Source organism: Carya illinoinensis, chromosome 6 (assembly GCF_018687715.1).
Source record: "Carya illinoinensis cultivar Pawnee chromosome 6, C.illinoinensisPawnee_v1, whole genome shotgun sequence".
NCBI classification, from domain to species: Eukaryota; Viridiplantae; Streptophyta; class Magnoliopsida; order Fagales; family Juglandaceae; genus Carya; species Carya illinoinensis.
The window spans coordinates 28,598,429-28,624,875 of NC_056757.1; the positions used below are offsets into that span (position 1 = coordinate 28,598,429).

The 26,447-nt window shown below is 37.8% G+C and overlaps 1 protein-coding gene across 12 annotated transcripts; it reads left to right on the top strand.

The window, feature by feature from the left end:
* The first annotated feature begins 50 nt into the window (after positions 1 to 50).
* On the top strand, positions 51 to 25,319 carry LOC122313811 (pre-mRNA-splicing factor ATP-dependent RNA helicase DEAH10-like). Of its 12 annotated transcripts, none has more exons than XR_006243510.1 (11): positions 51 to 828; positions 899 to 988; positions 1,070 to 3,293; positions 3,393 to 3,461; positions 5,533 to 5,591; positions 5,713 to 5,804; positions 5,904 to 5,966; positions 8,122 to 8,326; positions 23,152 to 23,351; positions 23,487 to 23,621; positions 24,211 to 25,319. XR_006243510.1 is itself a non-coding variant. In XM_043129054.1 (6 exons), the coding sequence occupies exons 1-5, from the start codon at positions 2,892 to 2,894 to the stop codon at positions 5,921 to 5,923; spliced, it is 642 nt and encodes a 213-aa protein (XP_042984988.1). In that variant the 5' UTR covers positions 51 to 2,891; the 3' UTR covers positions 5,924 to 5,966; positions 8,122 to 8,355. The 12 variants fall into 12 exon arrangements, 4 of the variants coding, with proteins under 4 accessions (XP_042984988.1, XP_042984990.1, XP_042984992.1 ...); XR_006243512.1 differs by having other exon boundaries at positions 51 to 672; positions 740 to 828; positions 899 to 3,293; XR_006243506.1 differs by having other exon boundaries at positions 51 to 988.
* Positions 25,320 to 26,447: the final 1,128 nt, after the last annotated feature.

Genomic DNA, 26,447 nt, shown 5'->3' on the forward strand with positions numbered 1-26,447 from the left:
CTCTCTCTCTCTATCTCAAGGCGCATGTAGCGCAGCCACGCAAGGCCACCTTCGTCGCCAGCTCCCTCTCTCTCTCTCTAAGCTCACCTCGCGGCGTCATATATATATATATATATATATCTCTCTCTCTCTCAAAAATCTCGCAGCTTCACCGTAGTCTCTCGCTTTCTCTCACGGCGCACACAGCCACTGATGACGCCGACGAATCAACCGGAGTTACGCCGAGATCGAGGACGACGGTTTCCTCCCCCTTCTCCGGCCAGTTTCGGTCGAGATTTTCATCATTTTCACCCCATCGGTGCGGTTTCGGAGTCAAAAATTGAAACCGATATGTCGGTTTTCACCCCTATAACCAGCTTAGAATTTTTGCGCATCTTTTTTTACAAATGTTGTTAGTCGTTCTAATATCGTGGTTGATTACAGCCCCCGCCAATGCCACCTTTTCCGACAACGTTCATCTACCCTCGCTGAACTAATACGGAGGAGTCCGGCCATGTTCAACAAACGAACCAGGTTAGAAATTTTTCATATAATTTTTTTCCTTTATGTTGTTATGCATTCTAATATCGTGCTTAATTACAACCCCCACCAAGGCCACATCTTCTAACAACGTTTATCTACCCTCCGTCGACTAATGCAGAGGAGTCGGGCCATGTTTAGCAACCTAACTAGGTTAGAACTTTTGCGCATCTTTTTTTACAAATTTTGTTACCCGTTCTAATATCATGCTTGATTATAGCCCCCTTCAATGCCACATTTTTCGACAACGTTCATCTACCCTCCATCGACTAATGTGGAGGAGTCGGCCATGTTCAAAAAACGAACTAGGTTAGAAATTTTGCATATAATTTTTTTTCCTTTAAGTTGTTACGCATTCTAATATCGTGCTTGATTATAGCCCCCTTCAATGCCACATTTTTCGACAACGTTCATCTACCCTCCCCCAACTAATACGGAAGAGTCCGGCCATGTTTAACAAATGAACTAGGTAATTTCATTTTGACCTTTTATTTTTTTCCATTACGTGCATTGTTACCCGTAATGAGTACGTTCATCTACCTGATTACAGCCCCCACTGCCATGCCCTCCATCAAGTGTCGGAGAGGAGTCGAGAAGCTTTGAAAATTCTAAAACTAATCTATCGACTAATGTGACATTTATATCTGAAAGTGAAACTGATGTTGGATATACATCTCTTTTAAATGAAGAGAATGAAGAAGCTGAGGATTTAAATGACGAAAATTCTGATAATGACCAAGTTGAGGAGGATCCCAAACCTGGTATGGAGTTTGCCTTTGAACATGAGCTTATGGCCTATTATAAGCGATATGTCAAGCAAAAAGGTTTTGGTATTATAACACAACGGATGAAGAGAGAGGCAGATAGGAGCGTGAGGTATTTGATGATTGGGTGTACGCGAGGTGGCAAGTACCAACCTAGCCATAGTAATATCTTGAGGCCACGACCAACTATTAACACAGATTGTAAGACAAGGATAAATGCTCACTTGGTGAATGGTACTTGGGAGGTGACCATTGTTGAGATTGCTCATAATCATAGCACTGTCAGCCCACAAAAATCTAGATTCTTTAGATCGCATAAGTATTTAGACAAATACAGTTAGAGGATGCTTGATTTGAACAACAGAGCGTGTATTCAAATGAACAAGAATTTTGGGCACTTGTTGTTGATGCAGGGGGGTTCGAGAATCTAGATTTTTAAGAAAAAGACTGTCGAAATTTTATTGACAAAGTTAGGAAATTAAGGTTGGGTAAAGGAGGTGGCGAAACACTTACTGAGTACTTCAATAGGATGAGATTGCAGAATGATGGTTTTACATATATGATTGATGTGGATGAGGAGTTGAGATTGAGAAATGTGTTTTGGGCTGACGCACGTAGTCGAGCAGCGTATGAGTATTTTGGAAATGTTATCACCTTCGATATGACATACCTAACCAATAAATACGGTATGCCATTTGCTCCATTTGTTGGTGTAAATCATCATGGATAGTCTATACTATTAGGAGCTAGGTTGCTTTCAAGCGAAGACACAAGTACTTTTCTGTGGTTGTTTTGAACATAGTTAGAATGCATGGATGGTTGGGCTCCAAAAGCAATTATTACTGACCAAGATCGAGCAATGAAAAGTGCTATTGTTCTGGTATTCCCAGACACTCACCATAGATATTGTCTATGACATATAGTACAAAAATTGCCCGAGAAATTGGGATCTCACACTGCCTATAATGCAGGGTTGAAGACTTCCATCCAGAGTGCCCTATATGATTCACAGACATGAGCAGAATTTGAGATGAAGTGGGGGCAACTTATTCAGAAGTATGAACTTGGTGATAATGCATGAATGCAAGGGTTGTACAATGAGAGGTCGTTCTGGGTATCGGCGTACCTTAAGAGAGTATTTTGGGATGGCATGAGCACAACTCAGAGGTCTGAAAGTATGAACGCTTTCTTCGATGGGTTTGTGCATTCTAGTATGACTTTGAAAGAATTTATCGATCAATTTGACAATGCACTCAGAAAAAAGGTGGAGCTCGAGACGACAGCTGATTTCAATTCCTCCAACCAAACCATCCCATGTTCATCTGCATTCTGCATTGAGAAATAATTTCAATCGGTGTATACGAGTGCAAAATTTAAAGAGGTCCAAAGAGAGGTGTGGGGAGTGATTTTATATAACTGCATACTTATCAGCAAGGATGGTTGCATTTCCACCTACGATGTTTTGGGTGAAATTACCACTGATTATGACCATGTCAAGAGCGTAAAGTACACAGTTTACTTTAACCAGGAGGAAGTTGATGTTAAATGCACATGTGCATTATTTGAGATGGGGAGATTCTTTGTAGGCATGCATTGAACGTTTGCCAGATGAATAAGATTCATGCGTTGCTAGATACGTACATCTTGGATCGATGGAGGAAGGACTTAAATAGGAGATATACAATAGTAAAAAGTAGCTATGACGACTTGCGACAGAATGTGGACTCACGAAGGTATGAGTTCGTGGTTAAACAGTGCCTCACTTGGGCAACCCATGTTTGCCCAAGTGATGATCATGTTATTGCATTCATGTGCCACTTGGATGAGTTTGAGAATAAATTTAAAGGATTAACACTCGAGTTCGGTTCAAGTAAGGTAAAAGAGACTATGGTCATGGACAAGGGTAAGAAAATCTTAGGCCCACACATTGTTCGAGGGAAAGGGAGGCCACCAATGAAAATGAAGGTTCTGCCTGTGGAGAAAACTGCAACAAAGCGAAAGAAGAAACCGGTAAAAAATCTTATTTATAGTGTTAATTATATATTGCTTCTGACTGCATGTATATTTGTTTCTAACGATGTGTATTTTTTTATCTTTCAATTTATTTAGACTTGCAGGAAAATATTTGATGATGCATCACAGGATGGTGAGGTATTGGAAGCTCCAGAAACTGATAAGGTAATACATTTCCCTTACGTGCATTAGTTCTATATTGCTTCTCACTGATTTAGAATTTTTTTGTAATCGGTTTGTATATCTTTATTTTCAATTTTTTTAGGTACTCAGTGGTAGCAAGAATGATTTTATTGTTTTAGCACAGTGTAGTACTATCACACAGCCAACGCCATTAGTTAATGAGGAGAAGTGAGGTTGTGGTTGCAAGCAAGTATTTGATGAGAGGAAGGGTTTCGTGATATATTTTGATGGTTCTAATGTATTTTGACATATTTTGGTCGTTGTGATGTAATTGAGAATAATTATATGGTTGTGGTGTATTTTGATGTATTTTGGGGGTTCAGGTTAGATTTTGACATATTAATGGTCGTTGTGATGTAATTGAAGTATTTTGATGCTTGTGATGTATTTTGGCATATTTGTTTTCAAGAAATATGTGTCCTTATTTATGTGTGTAGCTACTCATATATAATCAACTTATTTGTAATATCAGGTTGGGATATTATTTGGTTATTTGGTATGTTGTGATTGATTTGGTTATTTGGTGTAATATCTATCAAGCGAATTATAGTAAGGTTATAAATTAGGTGAATATCTACATCATGTTCAACATCTAGGAACCATCCATTTTACATATCGTGATGTATTTTGGCATATTGTTTTTAAGAAAATGTGTCCTTATTTATGGTTGTAACTACTCATATATGATTAACTTATTTGTAACATCAGGTTGGGATATTATTGGGTTATTTGGAAGGTTGTGATTTATTTGGTTATTTGGTCTAATATCAGGTGAATTATAATAAGGTTATAAATTAGGTGAATATCTACGCCATGTTCAACATCCAGGAACCATCTATTTTACATATCAAAACTTTACAACTAACTTCTTCAAAATACAACCGGGCCATGTTCAACATCTAGCAACCCATCCATTTTACATACCAAAAGTTTATAATCTACTAACACTTGAGATCTCCCTTCACAACAAAAAGAAAAATACGGTAATATATTTTAATCCGAACTATCCATTTCCAACTAACTTCGACCAAGATACATTTATGGTCCAAGCCAACCAAAAATTATTACAATCAATAACACCCAATACATACACAAAGATATGCGAATACATCTATTATGTACGATCTGCTTCACAATTTTCTCCTTTTGCTTGGAAAGAACTCTCTCAACTAGTTTATCTTCCTTTTTCTGAACTTTATACTCACGCAGCAGTACATCGTCCTCCCTTTTTCGAATTACATTCTCTCTTGTGCGAATTTTGTCCTCTACCAATTGAAATATATCTGCCCATAAGAAGAATTGACACTTTGCTTCTCCCTGCAATGCAAAAGGTATATTTGAACCAGTTATGAATATGACACGTTAAAAAGCAATACAAAAATATGACAAAAAAATCTATGTTTTACCTTGTTGTACTTCGAGTATATGTAAAAATTTTTTCCAAGATTTTTGTTAGTTTTGGAGGTCTTTAATGAGGCTTTCAAGCCACACCAACATGTTGGTTATTCAAAAAAATCATCAACTACACATGATGATGCACTCGATGCCATATGTTATCTATCTCAAACAGTGCACAAAAATGTTAAACCATTTCATGAAAGTAAGTAGAATGACCATAATGTGATGTTCAACAAGCTGTTAAAATGTGATGTTAAATGCAACTCAACCAAACAAATTAATAATTGTCAAATTTATAAGTGGTTTTAAGTCATGCATATAATTGCCAAAATAGGAATCATATTCTCATTTGAACAGCCACAAGCTTAGGCGATGCACCCTGTTTCACAATGTTCATTTCATTCACTACATACTTTGTTACCCAACAATATGACACTAGTGTTGAAATAGATTACACTCAAGAATTTAAATAAAATAAACTGATATGAGCATTACCAAAACTCAAAAAAATTGATCCTCACATTAGATTTGTTTTTAATCTTCTCTCTAGAATAACATTGTTTTAATTTACCTACTGTTATTCATGTTTAGTTATGCCTCTAGTTTCTTTCTACTGCTAACAATGAATAATGTTTTGGGTTTCTGTTAAACTCAGATATCATGTGATGTTCCTGCAGTACTGAAGGCTTTGGAGGAGATTGGTTCTCAACTAAGGTCTAAATTGAATTCAGGATCCATAGTACTTTGTCTTTAAGACTTTAATCAAATGTTTTTTTTTGTTTTGTTTTGTTTTGTTTGAAAATCAATGTTTATAATCTAGTTCCATTTTATTCAGGAAAAACCCTCCACAACAAGTGATTTCTATTAGCCCATCATACAACTATACTGCAATCAGACCACCCCAACCATTCTTGGACCCAACTTCAGGTTATTGACTACATTATTGCTAAAAACCCTTAAAAATGTTGAGGACCTTAGCACTTGTTTCAGCTGCTATATATATATATATATATATATTTTTTCCAGGTATATGGTGGGAAAGGTGAACAAGAACATCGACAAATTCAATTTGCCAGTAGCACTCAACAGGTATGTCCATCTTTCTTGGTTATATAATAATCATTTGTTAATACCACCAAAATGATGATAGAAACCATTTTTCTCTTGTTAATACTACAAGAAAAAAATGAAGGATAACTTCAAGAGCAAAAACACAACTTCCGAAACCACAACACAACGTGAAAAAATATACATTTTATTTAATATCAAAACTCCATAAACATTTTTCCCACAACAAGTGCAAAATGAGGGGGTAAAATCCAACTTTCAAGAGTAAAACCACAACCTTAGAAACCATATCTCCAAGCATTAATAAACTAAAACAATATTAAAAAAAAACCAACCAAAGTGAGAAAGGGATTACCTTACCGTTGTGGAGTGGAAGACACGCACCAACGAGGACGAAGGTTTTCTGCGATTCGGGAACTGAGAGGAGTAGAATGGGAAGGGAATTTTTGTGATTCGAAAGTGAGAGGAGCAGAATAAGAAGGGAATTTTTGTTATTTGGAAGTGAGAGGAGTAGAATGGGTCTTTTATCTGGATTTGCGACTGCGATTTGAGGCTTACGAAGGAGATGAAGAGACTATGCGATTCGGAAGTGAGCGGAGCATGTGTCTATGAGCCTGATTCTGTACGACCTGGGTTTTCTGTGATTTGAAATTTATTGGAGCAGAATAATTCACCATTGATTCGGAAGTGAGACTGCGATTCCACCTTTGACAAAGCTGAGAGGAGCAGAGTGGGTTTGAGAGGAGAGGAATCGTGTTTTTGCTCCCGCTCGTTTTTTTTGGAGAGAGAGAGAGAGAGAGAGAGAGAGAGAGAGAGAGAGAGAGATGGCGTTCAGACCGTGAACTTTGAAACCATCTAAGTGGAAACTGTGACATGGCGGTCAGACCGGGTTTGCCATGTCACGGTGTGGGGTGTATGCGCATAGACCGGCTTTAGACTAGATTTTTCCCAATTGATATACTTGTTTGGATTAGATAGAAAAATTACTCTTCATTCACATCCTTTAACCATCTATAAATAGACCTATTGGCCTACGAATTTAATAGAGCAAATAGAATTATAGAATCTCAAAATTTTGAAATTCTCTCTCTTACAAAAGTCTTCATTTCTTCAAAACTTATCATTAGGATTTGTTCATTCTGCAGATAACATATTTCTAATTTCTTGGTTAAATAGTAAAATCTGAGGATATTTGGGGTCTAATTTCATGTGCATAATGCAGTTAGATAAACATACTTGTTTTGGGCTTCATTGTAACTTAGAGGCAAATTCGTTTGTAACTTATGTGTATACCGTAATTGATGGGGGCAAAAATTGTCTTAATAAAAACGACATTTATAATGCAAAAATTTCCTCCATTGAAGTTAATTATCATGTCTGCGAGTTTAGATGCACGTGGTTTCTCCGAGTACTTTGGCAGGAATAATAATACACTTACCACTCTTTTACCACTATTTTACCACTTTTTTTAATTTTTTAATTTTTAAAAAATTTTTCTTTTACTTAATGATTAAGCAAGTGATTATTACTAAAATTATCTATTTTTTAAATTTTTTCTGAATGGCTAAAGATGTTAAAAAAATATTTAAAAGAAAATGATAAAAAAATAAATATATTACAAATATTAAAATAGTGATAAAAAAGTAGTAAGTGTATCGTTACTTTCGGCAGTGCAAGAGCTGTTCACGTCCAAGGGCGACAATTTCCCGTGGATATATTTTACACCCATCATGCCGAGGCAGATTATTTAGACGCAGCCTTAATTACCATATTCCAGGTTGTTATATAGCTATCTTATTTTGTGTTCCGATAGCCCAGCTTCTGCATGCAAGTTGCTCTAATGTTTTCGATGAGGTTCTTTGGCGATTTCAATTATAGTAGATCTTGATGTTGAGTGTTTGTGAAACATCGAAGTATCAGAGTTCAATTCTAAGTATGCTTATATATTGTATGGTTTTACTTTCTGTGCTTGTACCTTGATGTGAAAGTATCGCGTAGAGCTAAGTTCAACCTACAAGATTGGGGTTAATAGGATCGGTGGAAACTTATATTTTTCCCATTTTGTCATGAAGTTCAACTCTGAAATTATTGAAGTAGTTCAGTTTGTTCTTTCACCTCCTAAGATAATTTAAGAGTTCATCTGTGGCTTCTTATGTGTGTATTTTCATCTTATTAGATTCATCTAGAGGAAGGCCCTGGTGATATACTTGTATTTTTTGACTGGGCAAGAGGAGATTGAATCAGTCGAACGACTTGTAAAAGAGCGACTTCAACAGTTACCTGAAGGCAGTTGAAAGCTGTTAACCGTTCCCATATTTTCAGCTCTTCCCTCAGAAAAGCAAATGCGAGCATTTAGACAAGCTCCAGCCGGTTTCCGTAAGGTATTTAGCATTGCATGTCAGCTTTTATTTAGCGTATCTTATGACCATTCTGTTTTATGGTGCACATTCATGCTGTAACATTTGATCCATAACTGTTGGGTTGATGCCAATAGGTGTTTTATATTCTTTTCACATCAAGATGACATTGTGCCATCGAACTCCTCTACTAATTAGCCTTGCCACTCCTCTTTAAGTGACAAGCAAACTCTTACCAAAAAGCAAGCCACCATCACCACCAAACCAATGTTACAGCCTCCATCACCTGTCCCATTTATAACTGCTACAATTTTTATAGATTTTGCTGCAGCCATTGCTGTTACCATCCTTGTCAACATCATATCGCTGCCTCAACCTCAACCAATATAGCCCTGTTTTGGTGCTCTGCTAAGAACCCTTGTTGATGGCACCATCTCTAATGCCACCTTGCGACCACCACAGACCATCTTTGCCGCATCATTAGCAATCAAACACACTTGTACAACCTCTACTGCCCCTACCACCTTTGCTCAACATTGAGTGCCACTTACACAGCTGGCTTCATGTGCAAAAACTCTGACATGACCCTTCTAAACCTTTATTCTACATTGTTACTGCCGCTGATGCCGTCACTGCAATTTTTTACATGTGTTCCTCCAGCTGTTGCATGTCCCCTTATGCTTCACCACTATGGAAAACTATTGCTTCAACCACCAACACCATAATACCTTGAATTTGTATGAGATGATAGTGAATGGGATCTCACTTGCCTTGAAGAGAGAAATATTTGCAGTTTTGAATGATTTCAAGTGGCTCTAATTTTAACATTGATGAGTACTTTTGGAGTATAAACTCAGATGTGGCTTGCAATTCCCTTGGATTGCTACAAATAATATCAAAGCTAATTTAATGTTAGACTTGAGCAGTTATATCTACAATGAAATGGCATGATGTGGACATAAGTAATTTAATTTTGGGGGTCGGGGATTGTAAGGCCCTTAGTATGAGAAGTTCTTATGGTGATAATGATTTCTTTATTTTGATAAGTAACGGTGATAATGATTTCAAGGGACTCTAATCATACTATTGAATAATTGTTTTGGAGTATAAGCCTATATATGGCTTGGCTTGGCTTTTCCCCAGCCAATCAACTAGATCTAACATCCTTCCCTTTAGGTATTAGTTGTAGTAGTGTTGGCATAGGACAAGACGATTCCTAGCCTCATAAGTAGTTACAATCACTATCACTACCATCAGCATTGCTTTAACCACCATCTATGCCAACACCGCTGTGATGGTTGTGGGCACTATATTTATTTTATATTTTTGCCCTTGTTAAGGGTTTGCACAATCATCACCCCCACTATCATCACTGGCTGTATGTTGATGATATGAATATAATTTTGAAATTAAAAGAGCCTAATTACTTGGTTTAATAAAATTTCATTCTACTTATAAAAAAAAAAAAATCTTTTAGAAATAAAAGAGGTTATTATATATGTTCAAGAGTACGAGGTTAGGCAGCCTGATTCATCTCTCCTATCTATAATATATTTCAAGATGCTATTACTTCTTTGTCATTGTTTCAAGTACAAAAATCCAAACTATACTTGAAATATTGGTTAAAAGATGTTGAGATGAGCTTGCAGCTGTACTTCAATTTTTTCTTTAAAAAAAGAAAAAAAGAAAAAAACTCCTATCTTTATGAATAAAACTCTCAACTTTTCTATCATTTATCTGACTGCATTTTATGCTGATGATGAGAATGTAATGATGGTGGTTTATATGGTGTAAACTGTTAACTACCAGGAAAATTTTAGGCATTCTTTCATCTCGATAACCATTAATCATTTTCCTTTCTATTTTAGGTAATATTAGCAACAAATATTGCTGAGACATCAGTGACAATACCTGGAATCAAGTATGTTATAGATCCTGGACTTGAAAAAGCACGGTCGTATGATCCAGTCAAAGGGATGGAATCTTTGATCATTGTACCAATATCAAAATCACAGGCTCTTTTTGATAATCTTAGTTTTATCCCACCCACCCTCTGCGTATATTTAGGCTCTTTTTACTTATAAAAAAAGAAAAAAAAATCACAGGCTTTTTAAAGGAGGTAAGCATAGTTGATCAAGGTCGACAGTTATGGTTGAATAATTATATACGAATTTGAGGAAGTTGAGTTTGTGTGATAATCCTGAAGAATGATTAAGAGCTTTAACTTTGAGCTTTCTTTTCTCTCGAGTGCTTAGTTACTAAAGTTTACATAATCATTCACTCATGATTAAATGTCAATTTTCAACTTAAATAAGAAAGTATTGTTTGTTGGTTAATACCTGTCACCATCAATTACGCCTTTTTAATATCTGTTAGCTTATAGCACCTAAAAGCACAAACCATACATTTTCTGTTAATAAAAGGCTTTTATGCCAAACAATTTGTGACATTGCTTGTCACTTGCACTATTAGTTTTAATTTGTACACGCAATGGATATTTTTTCTTTATTATTTTTTCCGCCTGGTTTTCATATGAGATTCCTTGTATTCCTCCTTCCATTCTTTATGTTAGGATCCACGGTTAGTTGGGCATACCCCTGGCTTTTCAGAAGGATGTTTACGAACTAATAATCTACCATGACTGCCGAATTCCAACTGCAGTGGACGAGCAGGTTGTGAAGGATCTGGAAAGTGCTTTCGTCTCTACCCGGAGGGTGAATTTGATAAACTTGAGAATTCAACAAAGCCTGAGATAAAACGATGCAACCTCTCTAATGTCATTTTGCTGCTCAAGGCTTTGGGTATCAATGATATTGTTGGGTTTGACTGTCAACGTACAAACAGTCCATACGGGAGGCTACATACGGCGCTGCAATAGAGGGAGGCTGGTCAACACTGCTAAATAGAGGGAGGCTACATACGGCGCTGCAATCTAAATCCTTAGGCGTAATTTTAGGGGCTGTTCCCGCTCAAACTAGACAATACATAGATATGTAAATATGTTCTATATAAGGGGGATAAATCCTCTGAAAGAGGTATCGAATTGAATCCACTTTGACATGGTATCAGAGCTTTCTTGAATCTTTTTGATCTATCTTGTTTCGGCCTATCTCTAGTATTGTGGTCCTTTGAGGCTGTCGACAGTTCTCTGCATCTTGGACCGTGACCTACAGCTCGGGAATTTTCCCAGCAAATCAAGCCCGTGCTCTGCAGTATTAGGAAACCTGTATTAGGAAACCCATCCGGTCATGAGCCAACCCAGCAGATAAACTCAGCAGATAACGGAGCCAACCCCTGCCAACCCACTAAACTCCCACTTGACCCATACTCGGACTTCAGCTCAACACGGGATGCAGGGACCTGAATGCTCTCATCGCTGATAGTCCGACGGTGCTCTGCAGCAACACGGTTTCAGATTCTCGGTCAACTCTGTTCGCTTCTCTCCCTTGCCCTGTTTCTGCGAGCTGGCTTCAAGCTTTCACAGATCTTCGGTCAATTTCCTTCACGTCTCAGGTTTTAGCTATTCTCGGTTTTAAGTATTCTCGGTTTTAACTATTCTCGATTTTAGCTATTCTCGGTCCCAATATTCTCGGTTGCTTGTCATTCTCGGTTGCTCATCATTTTCGGTTGTTTTTTTTTTTTTTCTGTCATTCTCAGTTGTTTTTTTGGTCGGCCACAATTACTTTATTTCAACTTTCTAGATTCTTAGCCTTTTAACCGTGGTCATTTTTTTTTTGTGGGTTTGCCGTGGGATATAATTTATTAGTCTTGTCTTGGGTTCCATTTAATCTTCTTCTCGGATTTAATTTTTTTTTTATATTTTTTTTAACATGGACTCCGTACCTGTATGTACTAAGTTTTCGGGAAATAATTATTCTACGTGGGCATTTCAGTTTGAACTTTTTCTTAAAGGAAAAGATCTTTGGGGGCATATTGATGGCACTGATTGTGCATCTAATCCTGATAAATCCAAGGATTGGGATGTGCTTGATGCTCGAATTATGTCTTGGCTTCTTGGCTCAGTTGAGCCACATATTATCACCCACTTACGGCCTCATCGTACCGCTCAATTCATGTGGACTTACTTAAAGAAAGTATATCATCAAGATAATGGTGCTCGTCGTTTTCAGTTAGAGCATACGATTGCCTTGTTTTCTCATGACAGTTGTTCCATTCAAGACTATTATTCGGCCTTTCTGACTCTTTGGAACGAATATTCTGATTTGATTACTGCGGATGTTCCTGTTACCTCTCTTTCCACTATTCAAAGTCTTCACGAGACTCGTCGTCGTGATCAGTTTCTTATGAAACTTCGCCCCGAGTATGAATCTGTTCGATCTTCTCTGCTGAATCGCTCGCCTGTTCCTTCTCTTGATGTTTGTTTTGGTGAGTTACTTTGTGAAGAACAAAGGCTCAGTACTCAAGCTTCTCTAGAACACTCTCATAGAAGTTCCGGGTTCCCTCCTATGGCTTATACTGCTCAACGACGAGGACCGCCTGTTCATTCTAGCACCTTACAGTGTTTCTGCTGCAAGGAATACGGGCATATTACTGCTAATTGTCCTAAGAAATATTGTTCTTATTGTAAGAAGAAAGGTCACATTATCAAAGACTGTCGTATCCGTCCCCAGAATCGTCAGGCTCAAGCATTTCAAACTTCTGTAGCACATGGCTCTTCCTCAGGTGCTTCCTCCGATCTTGCACCTCCTGCAACAAATTATTGCACACCAGAAATGGTGCAACAAATGCTAATTTCGGCATTATCTGCAATGGGGTTTCAAGGTAAAAATACAACTAAACTCTGGTATGTAGACTCGGGTGCTTCTAATCATATGACGAATACTCCTACTGCTCTATGTCATGTTCGGCCCTATGCTTGTCAATCTGCCATTCAGACTGCCAATGGTAATGCCTTGCCAATAGCTGCTATCGGAGATGCCTCTTCTCAATTTACTGATGTGTTTCTTGCTCCTCAACTTTCCACAAATCTTATTTCTGTTGGTCAATTAGTTGATAACAACTGTGCTGTTCACTTTTCTGGTGATGGATGTGTTGTGCAGGACCAGGTAACGGGGAAGCCGATCGCGAAGGGACCTAAAGTGGGGCGTTTATTTCCACTATTTTTACCTGTTCCACTACTTTCTTCAGTTTCGTCTATTAAGTCATTTACTTGTCATAATGTTCCAACTCTGAGTATGATGTGGCATCGTCGTTTAGGTCATCCCAATGCTCAGATTTTATCTCATGTATTGCACTCGGGTTTTCTTGATAATGAAGAACGTTCTTCTTTATCTCTTCAATGTGATTCTTGTAAACTTGGAAAAAGTAAAATTCTTCCATTTCTGTTACACGCTAGTAGAGCTTCTCACTGCTTTGATCTTATCCATAGTGATGTCTGGGGACCTTCCCCGGTTAGTTCACGTGAAAAATTTAAATATTATGTGACTTTCATTGATGATTATAGCAGATTCACTTGAGTTTATTTTCTTCGCTCTAAATCTGAGGTTTTTCGTACTTTCACTGAGTTTTTTGCGTATATTGACAATCAATTCTCTGCTACTATTAAGACATTACGCACAGATTCTGGTGGTGAATATTTATCTACTGAGTTTCAGGCATTCTTGGCTTCTAAAGGTATTATTGATCAACGTTCATGTCCTGCTACTCCCCAACAAAATGGAGTAGCCGAACGCAAAAATCATCATCTTCTTGATGTGGTACGTACACTCTTGTTAGAATCATTTGTTCCATCCATGTTCTGGGTCGAGGCTCTGAAAACTGCTAACTCACTTGATTAATCGTTTACCTTCCCAAGTCTTACACATGGAGTCTCCCTATTTCCGCTTGTTTGCTAAACAACCTAGTTATGATAATCTTCGTATCTTTGGTTGTGTATGTTTTGTCCATTTACCTCCTCATGAGCGACATAAATTATCTGCTCAATCTGTTAGATGTGCATTCTTGGGATATAATGTGTGTCAAAAGGGATTTGTTTGCTATGATCCCACTTTACATCGTACGCGCATTTCTCGGAATGTTATTTTCTTTGAAAATCAACATTTCTTTCCTGTGTCTTCTATACCTTCTTCCTCTACTGTGGTCCTCCCATCTTTTGAACAACAGTTCTCAGATCTTCATCCAGTCAGCTCCCGTTTTAAACCAGATATTGTGTATACAAGACGCTCCCACTCACAGTCTCTTCCGGTGGCTCAACCAATATCTGATCCTACCATGCTCCAGGATCAATCAGTTGCAGCACCTTCAGAGCACTTGGTACGTCGCTCTTCTCGAGTATCAGTACCTCCGGATAGGTATGGGTGGTTTGTTTCTGCTCTTACTACTACATTATCCAATTTTGATATTCCTACATGCTACTCACAAGCTGTCAAGCATGATTGTTGGCGACAAGCTATGCGGGAAGAAATTGACGCTTTAGAGGCCAACCACACCTGGGACATTGAGCCATGTCCTCCCACCATTGTTCCTCTGGGTTGCAAATGGGTTTATTCAGTCAAAATCCAATCTGATGAAAGTTTAGATTGTTACAAAGCTCGGCTTGTTGCACTAGGGAATAATCAAGAATATGGTGTCAATTATGAAGAGACCTTTGCTCCTGTGGCTAAAATGACTACTGTTCGTATGATTCTAGCTCTTGCTGCTTCCAGTGATTGGCCACTACATCAGATGGATGTTAAGAATGCTTTCCTTCATGGGGATCTTAAAGAGTGTATTTATATGAAGCCACCCCCGAGATTGTTCAGCTCTCCGACTTCACATGTGTGTAAGTTTCGTCGCTCTCTTTATGGTCTCAAACAGGCTCCGAGGGCTTGGTTTGATAAATTCCGCACAATTTTATTACAATTTTCATTCAAGCAGAGCAAGTATGATACTTCATTGTTTCTTCGGAAATCAGACATGGGTATTGTTGTTCTTTTAGTCTATGTTGATGATATTGTGATCACTGGTTCTGATTCTGTCTTACTTGGCCAGCTCAAGACTCATCTCTTAGAGTCATTTCATATGAAGGATCTTGGATCTCTCACATATTTTCTTGGTCTTGAGGTGCATCGTAGTCCCTCTGGTATTTCAACTCAATCAACATAAGTATGCTAGTGACTTGGTGGCTACAGCTGGTCTACAGGAGGCTAATTCTGTGGATACTCCTATGGAATTAAATGTCAAGCTTCGCAAAGAGGAGGGTGACTTACTTTCTGATCCCAGTTTATATCGAAAGTTGGTGGGTAGCCTTGTTTATCTCACTATTACTAGACCCGACATTTCTTTTGCTGTACAGCAAGTCAGTCAGTTTCTTCAGACTCCTCGTCATCTTCATTTGGCTGCTGTTCGTAGGATCATACGATATGTTAATGGCACTTCTGCTTGTGGTTTATTCTTCCCAGCTGGCAACTCGACTCGTCTGGCTGCTTATAGCGATGCTGATTGGGCTGTGCGGATACACGTCGCTCCATCACTGGTTGGTGTGTATTCTTAGGTAATGCATTGGTCTCTTGGAAGAGTAAGAAGCAAGACCGAGTTTCTAAGTCATCTACAGAATCTGAATACCGAGCGATGTCTTTAGCTTGTTCTGAAATTATTTGGCTTCGAGGTATGCTTGCTGAGCTAGATTTTTTTGAGACCGATCCCACACCTCTACATGCCGATAATACGAGTGCTATTCAGATCACGGCCAATCCTGTCTATCATGAGCGCATGAAGCATATTGAAGTCGATTGTCACTCTATCCGTGAAGCATTTGAAGCTCGTATTATCACTCTTCCACATGTTTCTACTGAACTCCAAATTGCTGATATTTTCACCAAGTTTCTCACTCGTCATCGACATTGCTTTCTAAGTAGCAAATTGATGCTTGTTGATCTACGGGCATCAATTTGAGGGGGGCTGTCAACGTACAAACAGTCCATACGGGAGGCTACATACGGCGCTGCAATAGAGGGAGGCTGGTCAACACTGCTAAATAGAGGGAGGCTACATACGGCGCTGCAATCTAAATCCTTAGGCGTAATTTTAGGGGCTGTTCCCGCTCAAACTAGACAGTACATAGATATGTAAATATGTTCTATATAAGGGGGATAAATCCTCTGAAAGAGGTATCGAATTGAATCTACTTTGACATTGACTTCATGGAGAAACCGTCGAGGTGAATATTTGCAGATGGTTCATCATTATACTTTACTTTTTGTGTGTGGGGATTTTCTGCATGTTTGTCTATTATGATGACCTGAATGGCCATACTTGGCCACATGGATCTTCTCATTCAACTCCATTAAACACAAAACCCAAGGCCAACCTTTTAAATTTACTAGGATAACATTCGTAAAATTTATTATCAAAAAAAGAAAATATACGTAAAATTTTAGCAAGTATAAAATATAGTGAAAAATATAAATCATTTTGTTGGTTTCGGAAGCGTAAAATTGCCTGTTTATGTATTATAATTGGTGTTACCTAAATATGTATTACTTCTTGTATACCCCCGTGTACTTGGGCTATGCCTATTCATATTAATACAATCTTTTACTTATAATAATAATAATAATTAAAAAAAAAAAGGTTCAAGTCCTACAGGAGTGGATTAACTGTAGCTTGTGATTATGAGCATCATCATCATCATTAATCATTAAGTGATTGTCTTTGATAGTGGGCTTCTTCTTGTCTGAAAAGCAGGGTTGTAGATTCAGAGAAATGCTATGGGTAGTCTTCTGTTTCTTAATACCCTCTCTTGCGGAACCTGCATTGTTTTCTGCAAGGCTTGTAGCTGTTTTAATTATATCACTTGATATCCTGTTCTATTTGCTTTATTCCGATAAACAAAAGCTTGTTATCTTTCAATTATGTCCCTTGGTACATAAACATTTTTGAACTTTCAAACACGGCATCTATTGTCAAGTCATTGGAGCAATTGTTCTTGCTAGGCGCTTTAACAGATGAATGTAAACTGTCAAATCCAGTAGGCCATCAAATGGCTCAGCTCCCCTTAGACCCTGTTTATTCCAGAGCTCTTATTTTGGCTAGTCAGTTCAACTGCTTGGAAGAAATGTTGATAACTGTTGCAATGCTCTCAGTGGAATCTATTTTTTATGGCCCTCGTGTTCATGGCAATATTCGTATTGGTTTTGTTGCTAGGCAATGATATGAACGTAACTGAATGATACTTCAATAGTATCTGCTTTAGCCAGATGATATGGTTTGTAAGCAATGCTAGTGAGCAGGAATTTAATCCATATTTAAATGGTTCAGTTTGGTTAGGCATTAAATATGATGAGCATTAGCAAAGGGTGTTGAAGGGTGCAGTAACTTCGTGTAGATCTTTTTGCTAGAACTTTGATTTTTTGGGCCAAAGCTGTAGATTTCAATGGCCTTGATTTTCATGATGATCTTGTTTCTATTTCTTCTTCCTAAATAGTTGTTATCTCTTGTATACCCCCTTATGTACTTGGGCTATGCCTATTCATTTTTATATTAATATAATCGTTTACTTATTAAAAAAAACATCGTGCAGATCTGTTGTGTGGGAGTTTAATACTTCAATGAGTAATAGAACAGCAGTATGCGCAATAATTGTGAACTGAAATAGTTTGCAGGGTAAATATGTTGTGGAATTTTTTATCTAGTTCTGTTATCGCCCATTTTGGTGTATATTATCTCAATACAGGGAGGACTATTGTAGAAAAATTGTCATGCATTTGGACTCATAGTTATTCTACCATGTTTATCCCCCATGTTATTACATAATAAAGAGGATGCTACATGTTGTTTAGATAAAGGATAGTTCATTTATTGTATTTTGATTATTTGCCTTTTTATATCTTTTCTTTATTCTAGGTAAATATATTTGATTGTAATATTAGGAAATAATTTTCTGTTAGTTTTTTAGCACACAGTGCCTATATTAGGCGTACTGTTCTGTACAGAGACACGAATATACTTGAAAAAGTTCCTCCCAGACTCTGCTCTGCAACCTATCTTCTTCCTCTGTTCATTTTTCGCTCCTTACATGGTATCACGAGCCTAAGCGCTACCTCCATGGAAGAACCCCTTGAAAGCTCAGCCGATTCTCCTTCTATCCATTCCTCTGGCCATTCTAACCCTAACCCAAACACCCCTCGCGTCGTCAATATGGCCTGATTCCTAAATTTGAGCTATCCCAGCAACCCTTTTCAGCTAGATAACGGCGACAATCCAACAGTTATCTTAGTCACTGATTTGCTCACAACCGATAACTACATTACTTGGTCGCGTGCTATGCGACGGGCCCTTCATGCCAAAAACAAATTGGGGTTTATTTATGGAGATATACCCAAACTGATCGACCCAATAGATCCCCTTCTTAAGCTTTGGGAGCGTTGCAACGACATGGTGGTGTCGTGGATCTAGAACTTCATCAGTTTTTCAATCAAGTTGAGCGTGGTGTTCGTCGATGATGCACGTGACATATGGCTTGATCTTCAAGCCCGATTCTCTCATCAGAATGGCCCACGGATTTTCCAGTTAAAGAAGACCCTAGCCAGTCTTAATCAAGACACAGACTCTGTAAGTATCTACTATGGTAAGCTCAAAACTCTTTGGGATGAGCTTCAATTTATGATCCGATTCCTGTATGTACTTGTGGAACTGCAAAAACCCTCTTGGATAGATATCAACGTGACTGTGTATTTCAATTTCTTATGGGTCTACATGATACCCTATTCGAATGTCCTTGACCAGATTATGCTCTTAGACCCTCTCCCACCCATGAACAAAATTTTCTCCCTTATTCAACAACAGGAGCGACAACATCGACTCATTTCCCATAACCCCTCTCCTGATTCCATGGCTTTAGCCATCAATAGGAATTTTATTAGAACCAGCAATCAGACCAAAAATACCCCTAAGAAAGACCGTGCCTATTGCACACATTGCAAAATTTCTAGTCACACATTTGAAACATGTTTTAAAACTGGAAATGCAAAGCCACCTATTTGTTCTCACTGCAGTTTGTCTGGTCACACCATGGAGAGGTGCTACAAACTGCATGGCTATCCACCGGGCCATAAGTTCTCCAACAAAAACACCACTTCCGCTGCTCTTGCTACACAAAACACACTGTCCCTTGCTTCTGACCATGACACAGTTAGTGATGAAAGAGTGGATTTAACTCGAGCTCAGTACCAGCAACTACTAGCTCTGCTTTAGCCAAGGGAACCTTCTGCTACTGTTCAGCGTCCTTCCCATCCAATTCAGTCCAATCTCACATCTGCAACCCTGCCTAACATGCAACCTAATCTTTCTGGTATTTCTCTTTGCCTCTCTACATGCGCACACACTCCACTTCACTCCACCAATATCCCTTGGATCATTAACCCGGGTGCAACAGACCACATGGTCTGCTGCACCTCACTACTCACAACCATCACTGCCCATGTTAATTATTCTGTTAAAATGCCAAATTGCAGTGAGGTTGGTTCTGTCCAACTCACTCCATCCATTTGTCTACATGAAGTTCTATGCATACCATCTTTCCATTTTAATTTAATTTCTGCAAAGAAAATGACCGCTGCCCTCACTTGTTGTCTAGTTTTTTTATCTGATTGTTGCCTTATTTAGGACCTTTTATATTGGACAACGATTGGGAAGGGTGAAGTAAGGAGTGGCCTTTATCACTTCTTGAGTACGGAGGTCTCTCCTTCTGCTTTAGTCAATAAACTTTCGACCTTCTCCATTGCTACATTCACTGGTTCAGCCTCCTTTTTACACAATACAGTTGTTACTGACCTATAGCATTGTTCGCTAGGTCATCCTTCTTTTCCATGTATTAATCTGATTACAGATCCAATTGTAAAGAAAGATGTTTCATCTATTAATACAAAACCTTGTTGCATTTGTCCATTGGCTAAGCTACATCGTTTGCCCTTTCCTCACAGCCAACATAAGACCTATAGACCTTTTGAAATGATACATTGTGACCTATGGGGGCCTTGCTCAACCGTTGCCTATGATGGTTCCACATTTTTTCTAACCATAATTGATGACTACACAAGAAGCACCTGGTTGTATCTTCTCCACAATAAATCAGAAACCAGAAAATGCATCACTTGTTTTTCTAACTTGGTTGAAAATCAATTTGACCTCAAAATCAAAATGTTACAAAGTGACAATGGAAGTGAATTTCAAATGACAAATTTTTTTAACAATAAAGGCATCATCCATCAAAGAAGTTGTGTTGCCACCCCACAACAAAATGGCATTATGGAAAGAAAACACCAACACTTGCTTAATGTCGCTAGAGCTCTAAAAACACAAGCTGGCGTTCCACTTGAATATTGGAATGATTTTATTTTGACAGCCGCTTACTTAATAAATAGAACCCCCACTCCCCTTCTTCAAAACAAAACTCCATATGAACTTTTGTTTAATTCACACCCGAAAATTTTTGGTTCACTTTGTTTTGCAACCACACTTCCTCATGGACGGAAAAAGTTTGAACCCCAAGGTCGCATGTGTATCTTTCTTGGCTATCCCTTTGGCATCAAGGGATATAAACTTCTTGACCTTAACACCAAATCCATTTTTATTTCTCGGGATGTTATCTTCCATGAGACAATTTTTCCGTTCCACTCCCTTACTCCTGACATTTCCCCATCTTCAAATAATGAATTTGTTTTTACCAAACCACTTCCAGATTTAATTGATTTCCCACAAACAGCTTCCCCACCTCATTCCCTCCCATTACCAAATAATTCTGGACAGCCCACTTCACCTCCAGAAAACATAGCTTCCACCTCACACACTTCTCCCTCCCCTCTTTCCACCAATATCCCTACCCCCCCTGCAGGTCAACTCGGGTAAGGAAAGCTCCTCAGTATCTTCAAGAATTCCATTGTCAACAAGCATCACTTCCTGCTTCCCCACCATTGCTGTCCAAACTGGAAGACACTGTTTCAGGTAATAATTATTCCTTATCTCACTTTCTCTCATACCAGAAATTTTCTCCCTCATTTACTGCTTTTTCCACTTCCATTTCAACCATTTCTGAACCCCAAACATACAAACAAGCCCTTAAAGACCCTGGCTGGTGTGAAGTTATGAAATCTGAACTGCAAGCTTTAGAGCATAATCACACTTAGCTCATCACTGACCTTCCTCCTAGAAAAGAAGCCATTGACTGTAAATACGTGTACAAGACAAAATTCAATTTTGATGGGACTGTTGAGAGGTTGAAAGCTAGGTTTGTCGCCAAAGGTTTCACCCAACAAGAGGGTATTGACTATATGGAGACTTTCTCTCCCGTTGTTAAATTAGTAACTGTTCAGGTCTTACTTTCCATAGCAGCTATTAAGGGCTGGTTCATCCATCAATTTGATGTCAACAACGGATTTCTCCACGGTGATTTGGAAGAGGAGATCTATATGCGTAAACATCCCGGCTACACCAAAGGAGGACCTCACCAAGTGTGCAAATTGCTTAAGAGTCTATATGGCCTCAAGCAAGCTTCAAGACAATGGTATTCCAAATTCTCTTCCTCTCTTATCAATTTCGGTTTTCATCAATCTAAGACTAATTATAGCCTTTTTACTATGTTCGAAGGCACTTCATTTACCACATTGCTTGTATATGTTGACGATATTATTGTGGTTGGAAATTGCTCTTCTTCCATAGCCTCTCTCAAAGCATTCCTCAATAGTCACTTCAAAATTAAAGATCTTGGATCCTTGCATTATTTTCTTGGCTTAGAGGTTGCTCGTTCCTCCAAAGGCATCCACCTATGTCAACGAAAATATGCCTTGGATATCTTAGCTGACTCGGGTACACTTGGGAGCAAGCCTCTCAAAATGCCACTTGACCATAATTTTAAAGTCAGCAAATCCACAGGTGTTCCTCTAGCTGATCCAAGTTCCTACTGTCGCCTCATTGGATGTTTATTGTACTTGACAATCACTAGGCCCGACATATGTTATTCTGTTCAGCTCTTGAGTCAATTTATGGCTCATCCTACATCTACACATATGGCTACTGCACACAAGGTATTAAGATACATCAAAGCTACTGCCGGTCAAGGAATTTTACTGTCCTCCACTTCTCAGCTCCAACTCCAGGCCTTTTGTGACTCCGATTGGACCTCTTGCCCCGACACTCGTCGCTCAGTCACTGGTGATTGCATCTTCTTGGGTAGCTCGCTGGTTTCTTGGAAAACAAAGAAGCAATCAGTTGTTTCTCACTCGTCGGCTGAAGCTGTGTATCGTTCCATGGCATCTACTTGTTGTGAAATCACTTGGTTGAGATACTTGCTCACTTACCTTCAGATTTCTCATCCCCAATCTGCCTTCCTTTATTGTGACAATCAGGCAGCCTTACACATAGCTACAAATCCGGTTTTTTATGAGAGAACTAAGCACATCGAGTTGGATTGTCACCTAATTTGGGACAAGATTCAAGAAGGCAGCATCACCACCTCTCATGTTCCTTCCAACAACCAGCTAGCTGATATGTTTACTAAAGCTCTACCTTCATTTCTTCTCAAGTTACATTTGTCCAAGATGGGAATAGAAAACCTCTATTCTCCATCTTGTGGGGGGCTATTACATAATAAAGAGGATGCTACATGTTTAGATAAAGGATAGTTCATTTATTGTATTTTGATTATTTGCCTTTTTATATCTTTTCTTTATTCTAGGTAAATATATTTGATTGTAATATTAGGAAATAATTTTCTATTAGTTTGTTGTGCCTATATTAGGCGTACTGTTCTGTACTGAGACACACGAATATACTTGAAAAAGTTCCTCCCAGACTCTGCTCTGCAACCTATCTTCTTCCTCTGTTCATTTTTCGTTCCTTACACATGTGGCCAGGCAAGAACTGCAATGAGATGCTTTTCAAGTCCAGAGGGAGACCACCTCACTTTGGTTAATGTGTACCATGCTTGTGATGAGTTCTTGGATAAGAGAGTGGTGGGGCTCAGCAAAGAGAAAAAGGACAAAATTCTGAGCAAGTGGTGCAAGGAAAATTTCATCAATAGTCGTTCCCTGAGACATGCTCGTGACATTCACAGGTTGGTTGTCTATCATCCTTGTTGGGTTTATGTGTGTATCTTTTAGGTCTCATTTTCCATAGAAGATTGTTAATAGTTGATTCATTGAAGTTTTCACCAGATCTCCACGCCTAATTTATTAGGTGCTTATTGCAGTCAAATTCGATGTCATGTTGAACAAATGGGTCTTCGTGTTGCTTCTTGTGGAGATGGCATGGTTCAGTTCCGCAAATGTCTCGCTGCTTCATTCTTCCTCAATGCAGCTTTGAGGCAGCCAGAGGGAACATATAGGTATTTAATGTAACGTTTAAATGAATCGTACTTGAAATTCCTCTGGTAGATCTCAAATGTTCTGCTTGTCGTTATATCCTTTAACAAGGTGAACCTTTATGGAATTCATCTGGTAGATCTTAAGGGTTCCACTAGTATTTGCACCCTTCACAAAAAGGTTATTTTGGTTAATTTATGATGCTCCATTGTTAATTGGAATATTAACACTTCTAATTAAATGACACGGCTTTAGCAAGTGGTCAGGTGGTGCAGATCCACCCTTCTGTGTAATTCCGGGCAAAACCAGAGTGTATGGTTTTCAACGAACTAGTCCAAACTAATCATAAGTACATCCGCAACATTAATAGAATCGATTACTTGTGGCTATCTGAACTGGCTCCTCAATATTATTGCACACAAAATTAAATCTTGGTTTTGATATTAGCTGGTAAGATTGCAAATTCTCTGTATCCATTTGATGATTTTTGTACTATCTTTTTGGCTCTGTTATTTTATATATCACCCATTGGAATGCTTAATTTATCATGAATATAATCCACAAACTTCTCACGATGTTCTATCTGCTTCTGTCCTGGCATGAATGAATCAGGTTGAAGCAAAACTCAAAAGGTACTTTTACAAACACGTGCTGACCTGGGATGTTGCCTACCATATTGGCTTTCAATATCAGAAGAAAAACTTGGTTCAACACGTTTATTGCACCAATCAAGTCATTACCTTTTTGGAAAAATAAAAGGAATGTTAATTTAGATGCAGCACCTTAAAGTTTTGGAGTTATTCTATGAGCTACCTTGCTTAAAGCACTCTTTCAGAAAACAATTCTTGATGCCAATCTTTGTCTTCTAAATCATGCTGGATGCCGCAGTTTGATGTTTTGGTTCCTCTACTGCAATGTGAGAAAGGAGAATGGAGAATTGGAATTCTGTAGCAGATATTTATTTTTCTTTTAAAAAAAGCTGGCTGTTTTCTGATGGAAATTCTCCCTGGAAGTAGGAATTTGATGGCTTCTGGCCCAGTTTTTAGGCACTGGCTCTCAACTTGTCTGGGCGGGGGCTTCTGGTGCATATTTCCTAGGTCTATTTACATTGAGGAGTTTCTTTCGAAGGTGGCTCCCAGTTATCTATGGAGATTTCCATCAACTTGACTGAAGGCAATGTTTCACTCCTGCCTTGTGTATCATAATATATAAAGACCAGGAGGGCTGTTGCTTAACTCTTAAGGCATCTCAGCAGACTCAGCAGACCAAACAATTTGCTGCTTCCTCGAGTCCCCCTACTTGCTTGGAGATACGCGCATACTTTAGTTCATTACAGAAGTTATTATTGATCTCGATGAGGTTGTGGCAGCCTTGAGCATTGATGAGTAACCATAGTCTCCAGTCACAAGGGTTTGCAATAGAAGTTTTGCTATGTACAAGCGAACTTGCATACCAATCTGCGTATTAATGTTAATAGATTCATATTCAAAATTTAAATTGATACTATTTTTAATAAAATTTATTTTCTGACTAATCACATTGGATGGGTGCACGTATTGGTGTATAGAATCGCTTACAACTAGATTTTTTCTTGCAAGAGACTTTGATATTAGATACTTCATAATTCTGACTTAAAGGAATAGGAAAATTGTTGTCTGAGTGCTGTGATGTATCTTGTGCCTCTGTATATATTATTTGAGCATTAATTGGATGAAACCCAACTTATTTGTAAGAGAAATTGCTAGATTTACAAAGACAGGTGACTTAGGGCCTGTTTGGAAATAGATCTCATTTCAAAATTTTTATCTCATCCCATTTCATTTCTAATCATAATTCAAACTAATCATTTTAACTTTTTCAAACTAATCATTATAACTTTATCAAACTTTTAAACAAAAAATAAAAAATAATTAAACTTTTTCAAATTTCTAAATAAAAATAATATTATAAAATTATATTTTAACAATGTTTTAACTTTATAATATTTTTTATTCTACCTGTTCTTTTTTCTTTATTAAAATTTAAAAAACATTCAACTCAAATTATCTCATTAATATTTATTCACAAACTATCTTATTATTATTCAAAAAATTCTCATCTCGCACCCCACACAAGCCCTAATGTGATGCGTCAAATTAAGTTTACAACAATTTTTTTTATAATTTAACTTATTATATCAAATTACATTAATTTGTGATTATCTTTTAGTAAGATTTCTTTGTATATCAAGTATTTTTCTATTTGTAATTTCTTCCTCTAATGTCGTTAAATATATATATATATATATATATATTTATATATCACTTAAAATGGCTCCAGTTGGATAGTTGCGCGACTCTATCAAGTGGATATGGTTATCATGTGGTTTTGGGTACGTGTTGATGTGATTTTAGATGATTTGTAAATAATAATATTTTATGAATTCTATTGTTAAGATGTATTTAAATCTATAAAATAAGTTGAAATATACGTTTGAATTGATCAATGTAGTTATTTTATATTAAAAAAATTTGACGCAACTAATCATATTAATAAAATGTATAAATAGTATATAAAAATGATTATTCATAGAATTTTTTATTTAAATATATAAAATAAGATGAGATATGTTTAATTATTTTATAATAAGATAAAAAAAATAGTAAGTTCGATCTTGAGATAGATGGAAATGGAGTTGATAACCAAACGTAGTAGTCTGTACATCCGTAGTAGCTTGTACATCCAAAGAAGCCTGCAGGTGGTGCAATGTGTTAGAAAAAAAGAGCCTCAAGATTGAAGCAGGATTTTGATGTGATCATATCTCGTAACAAATAGACTTCGTTTTTTAACCTTTTGCAGATAGTCCTCGA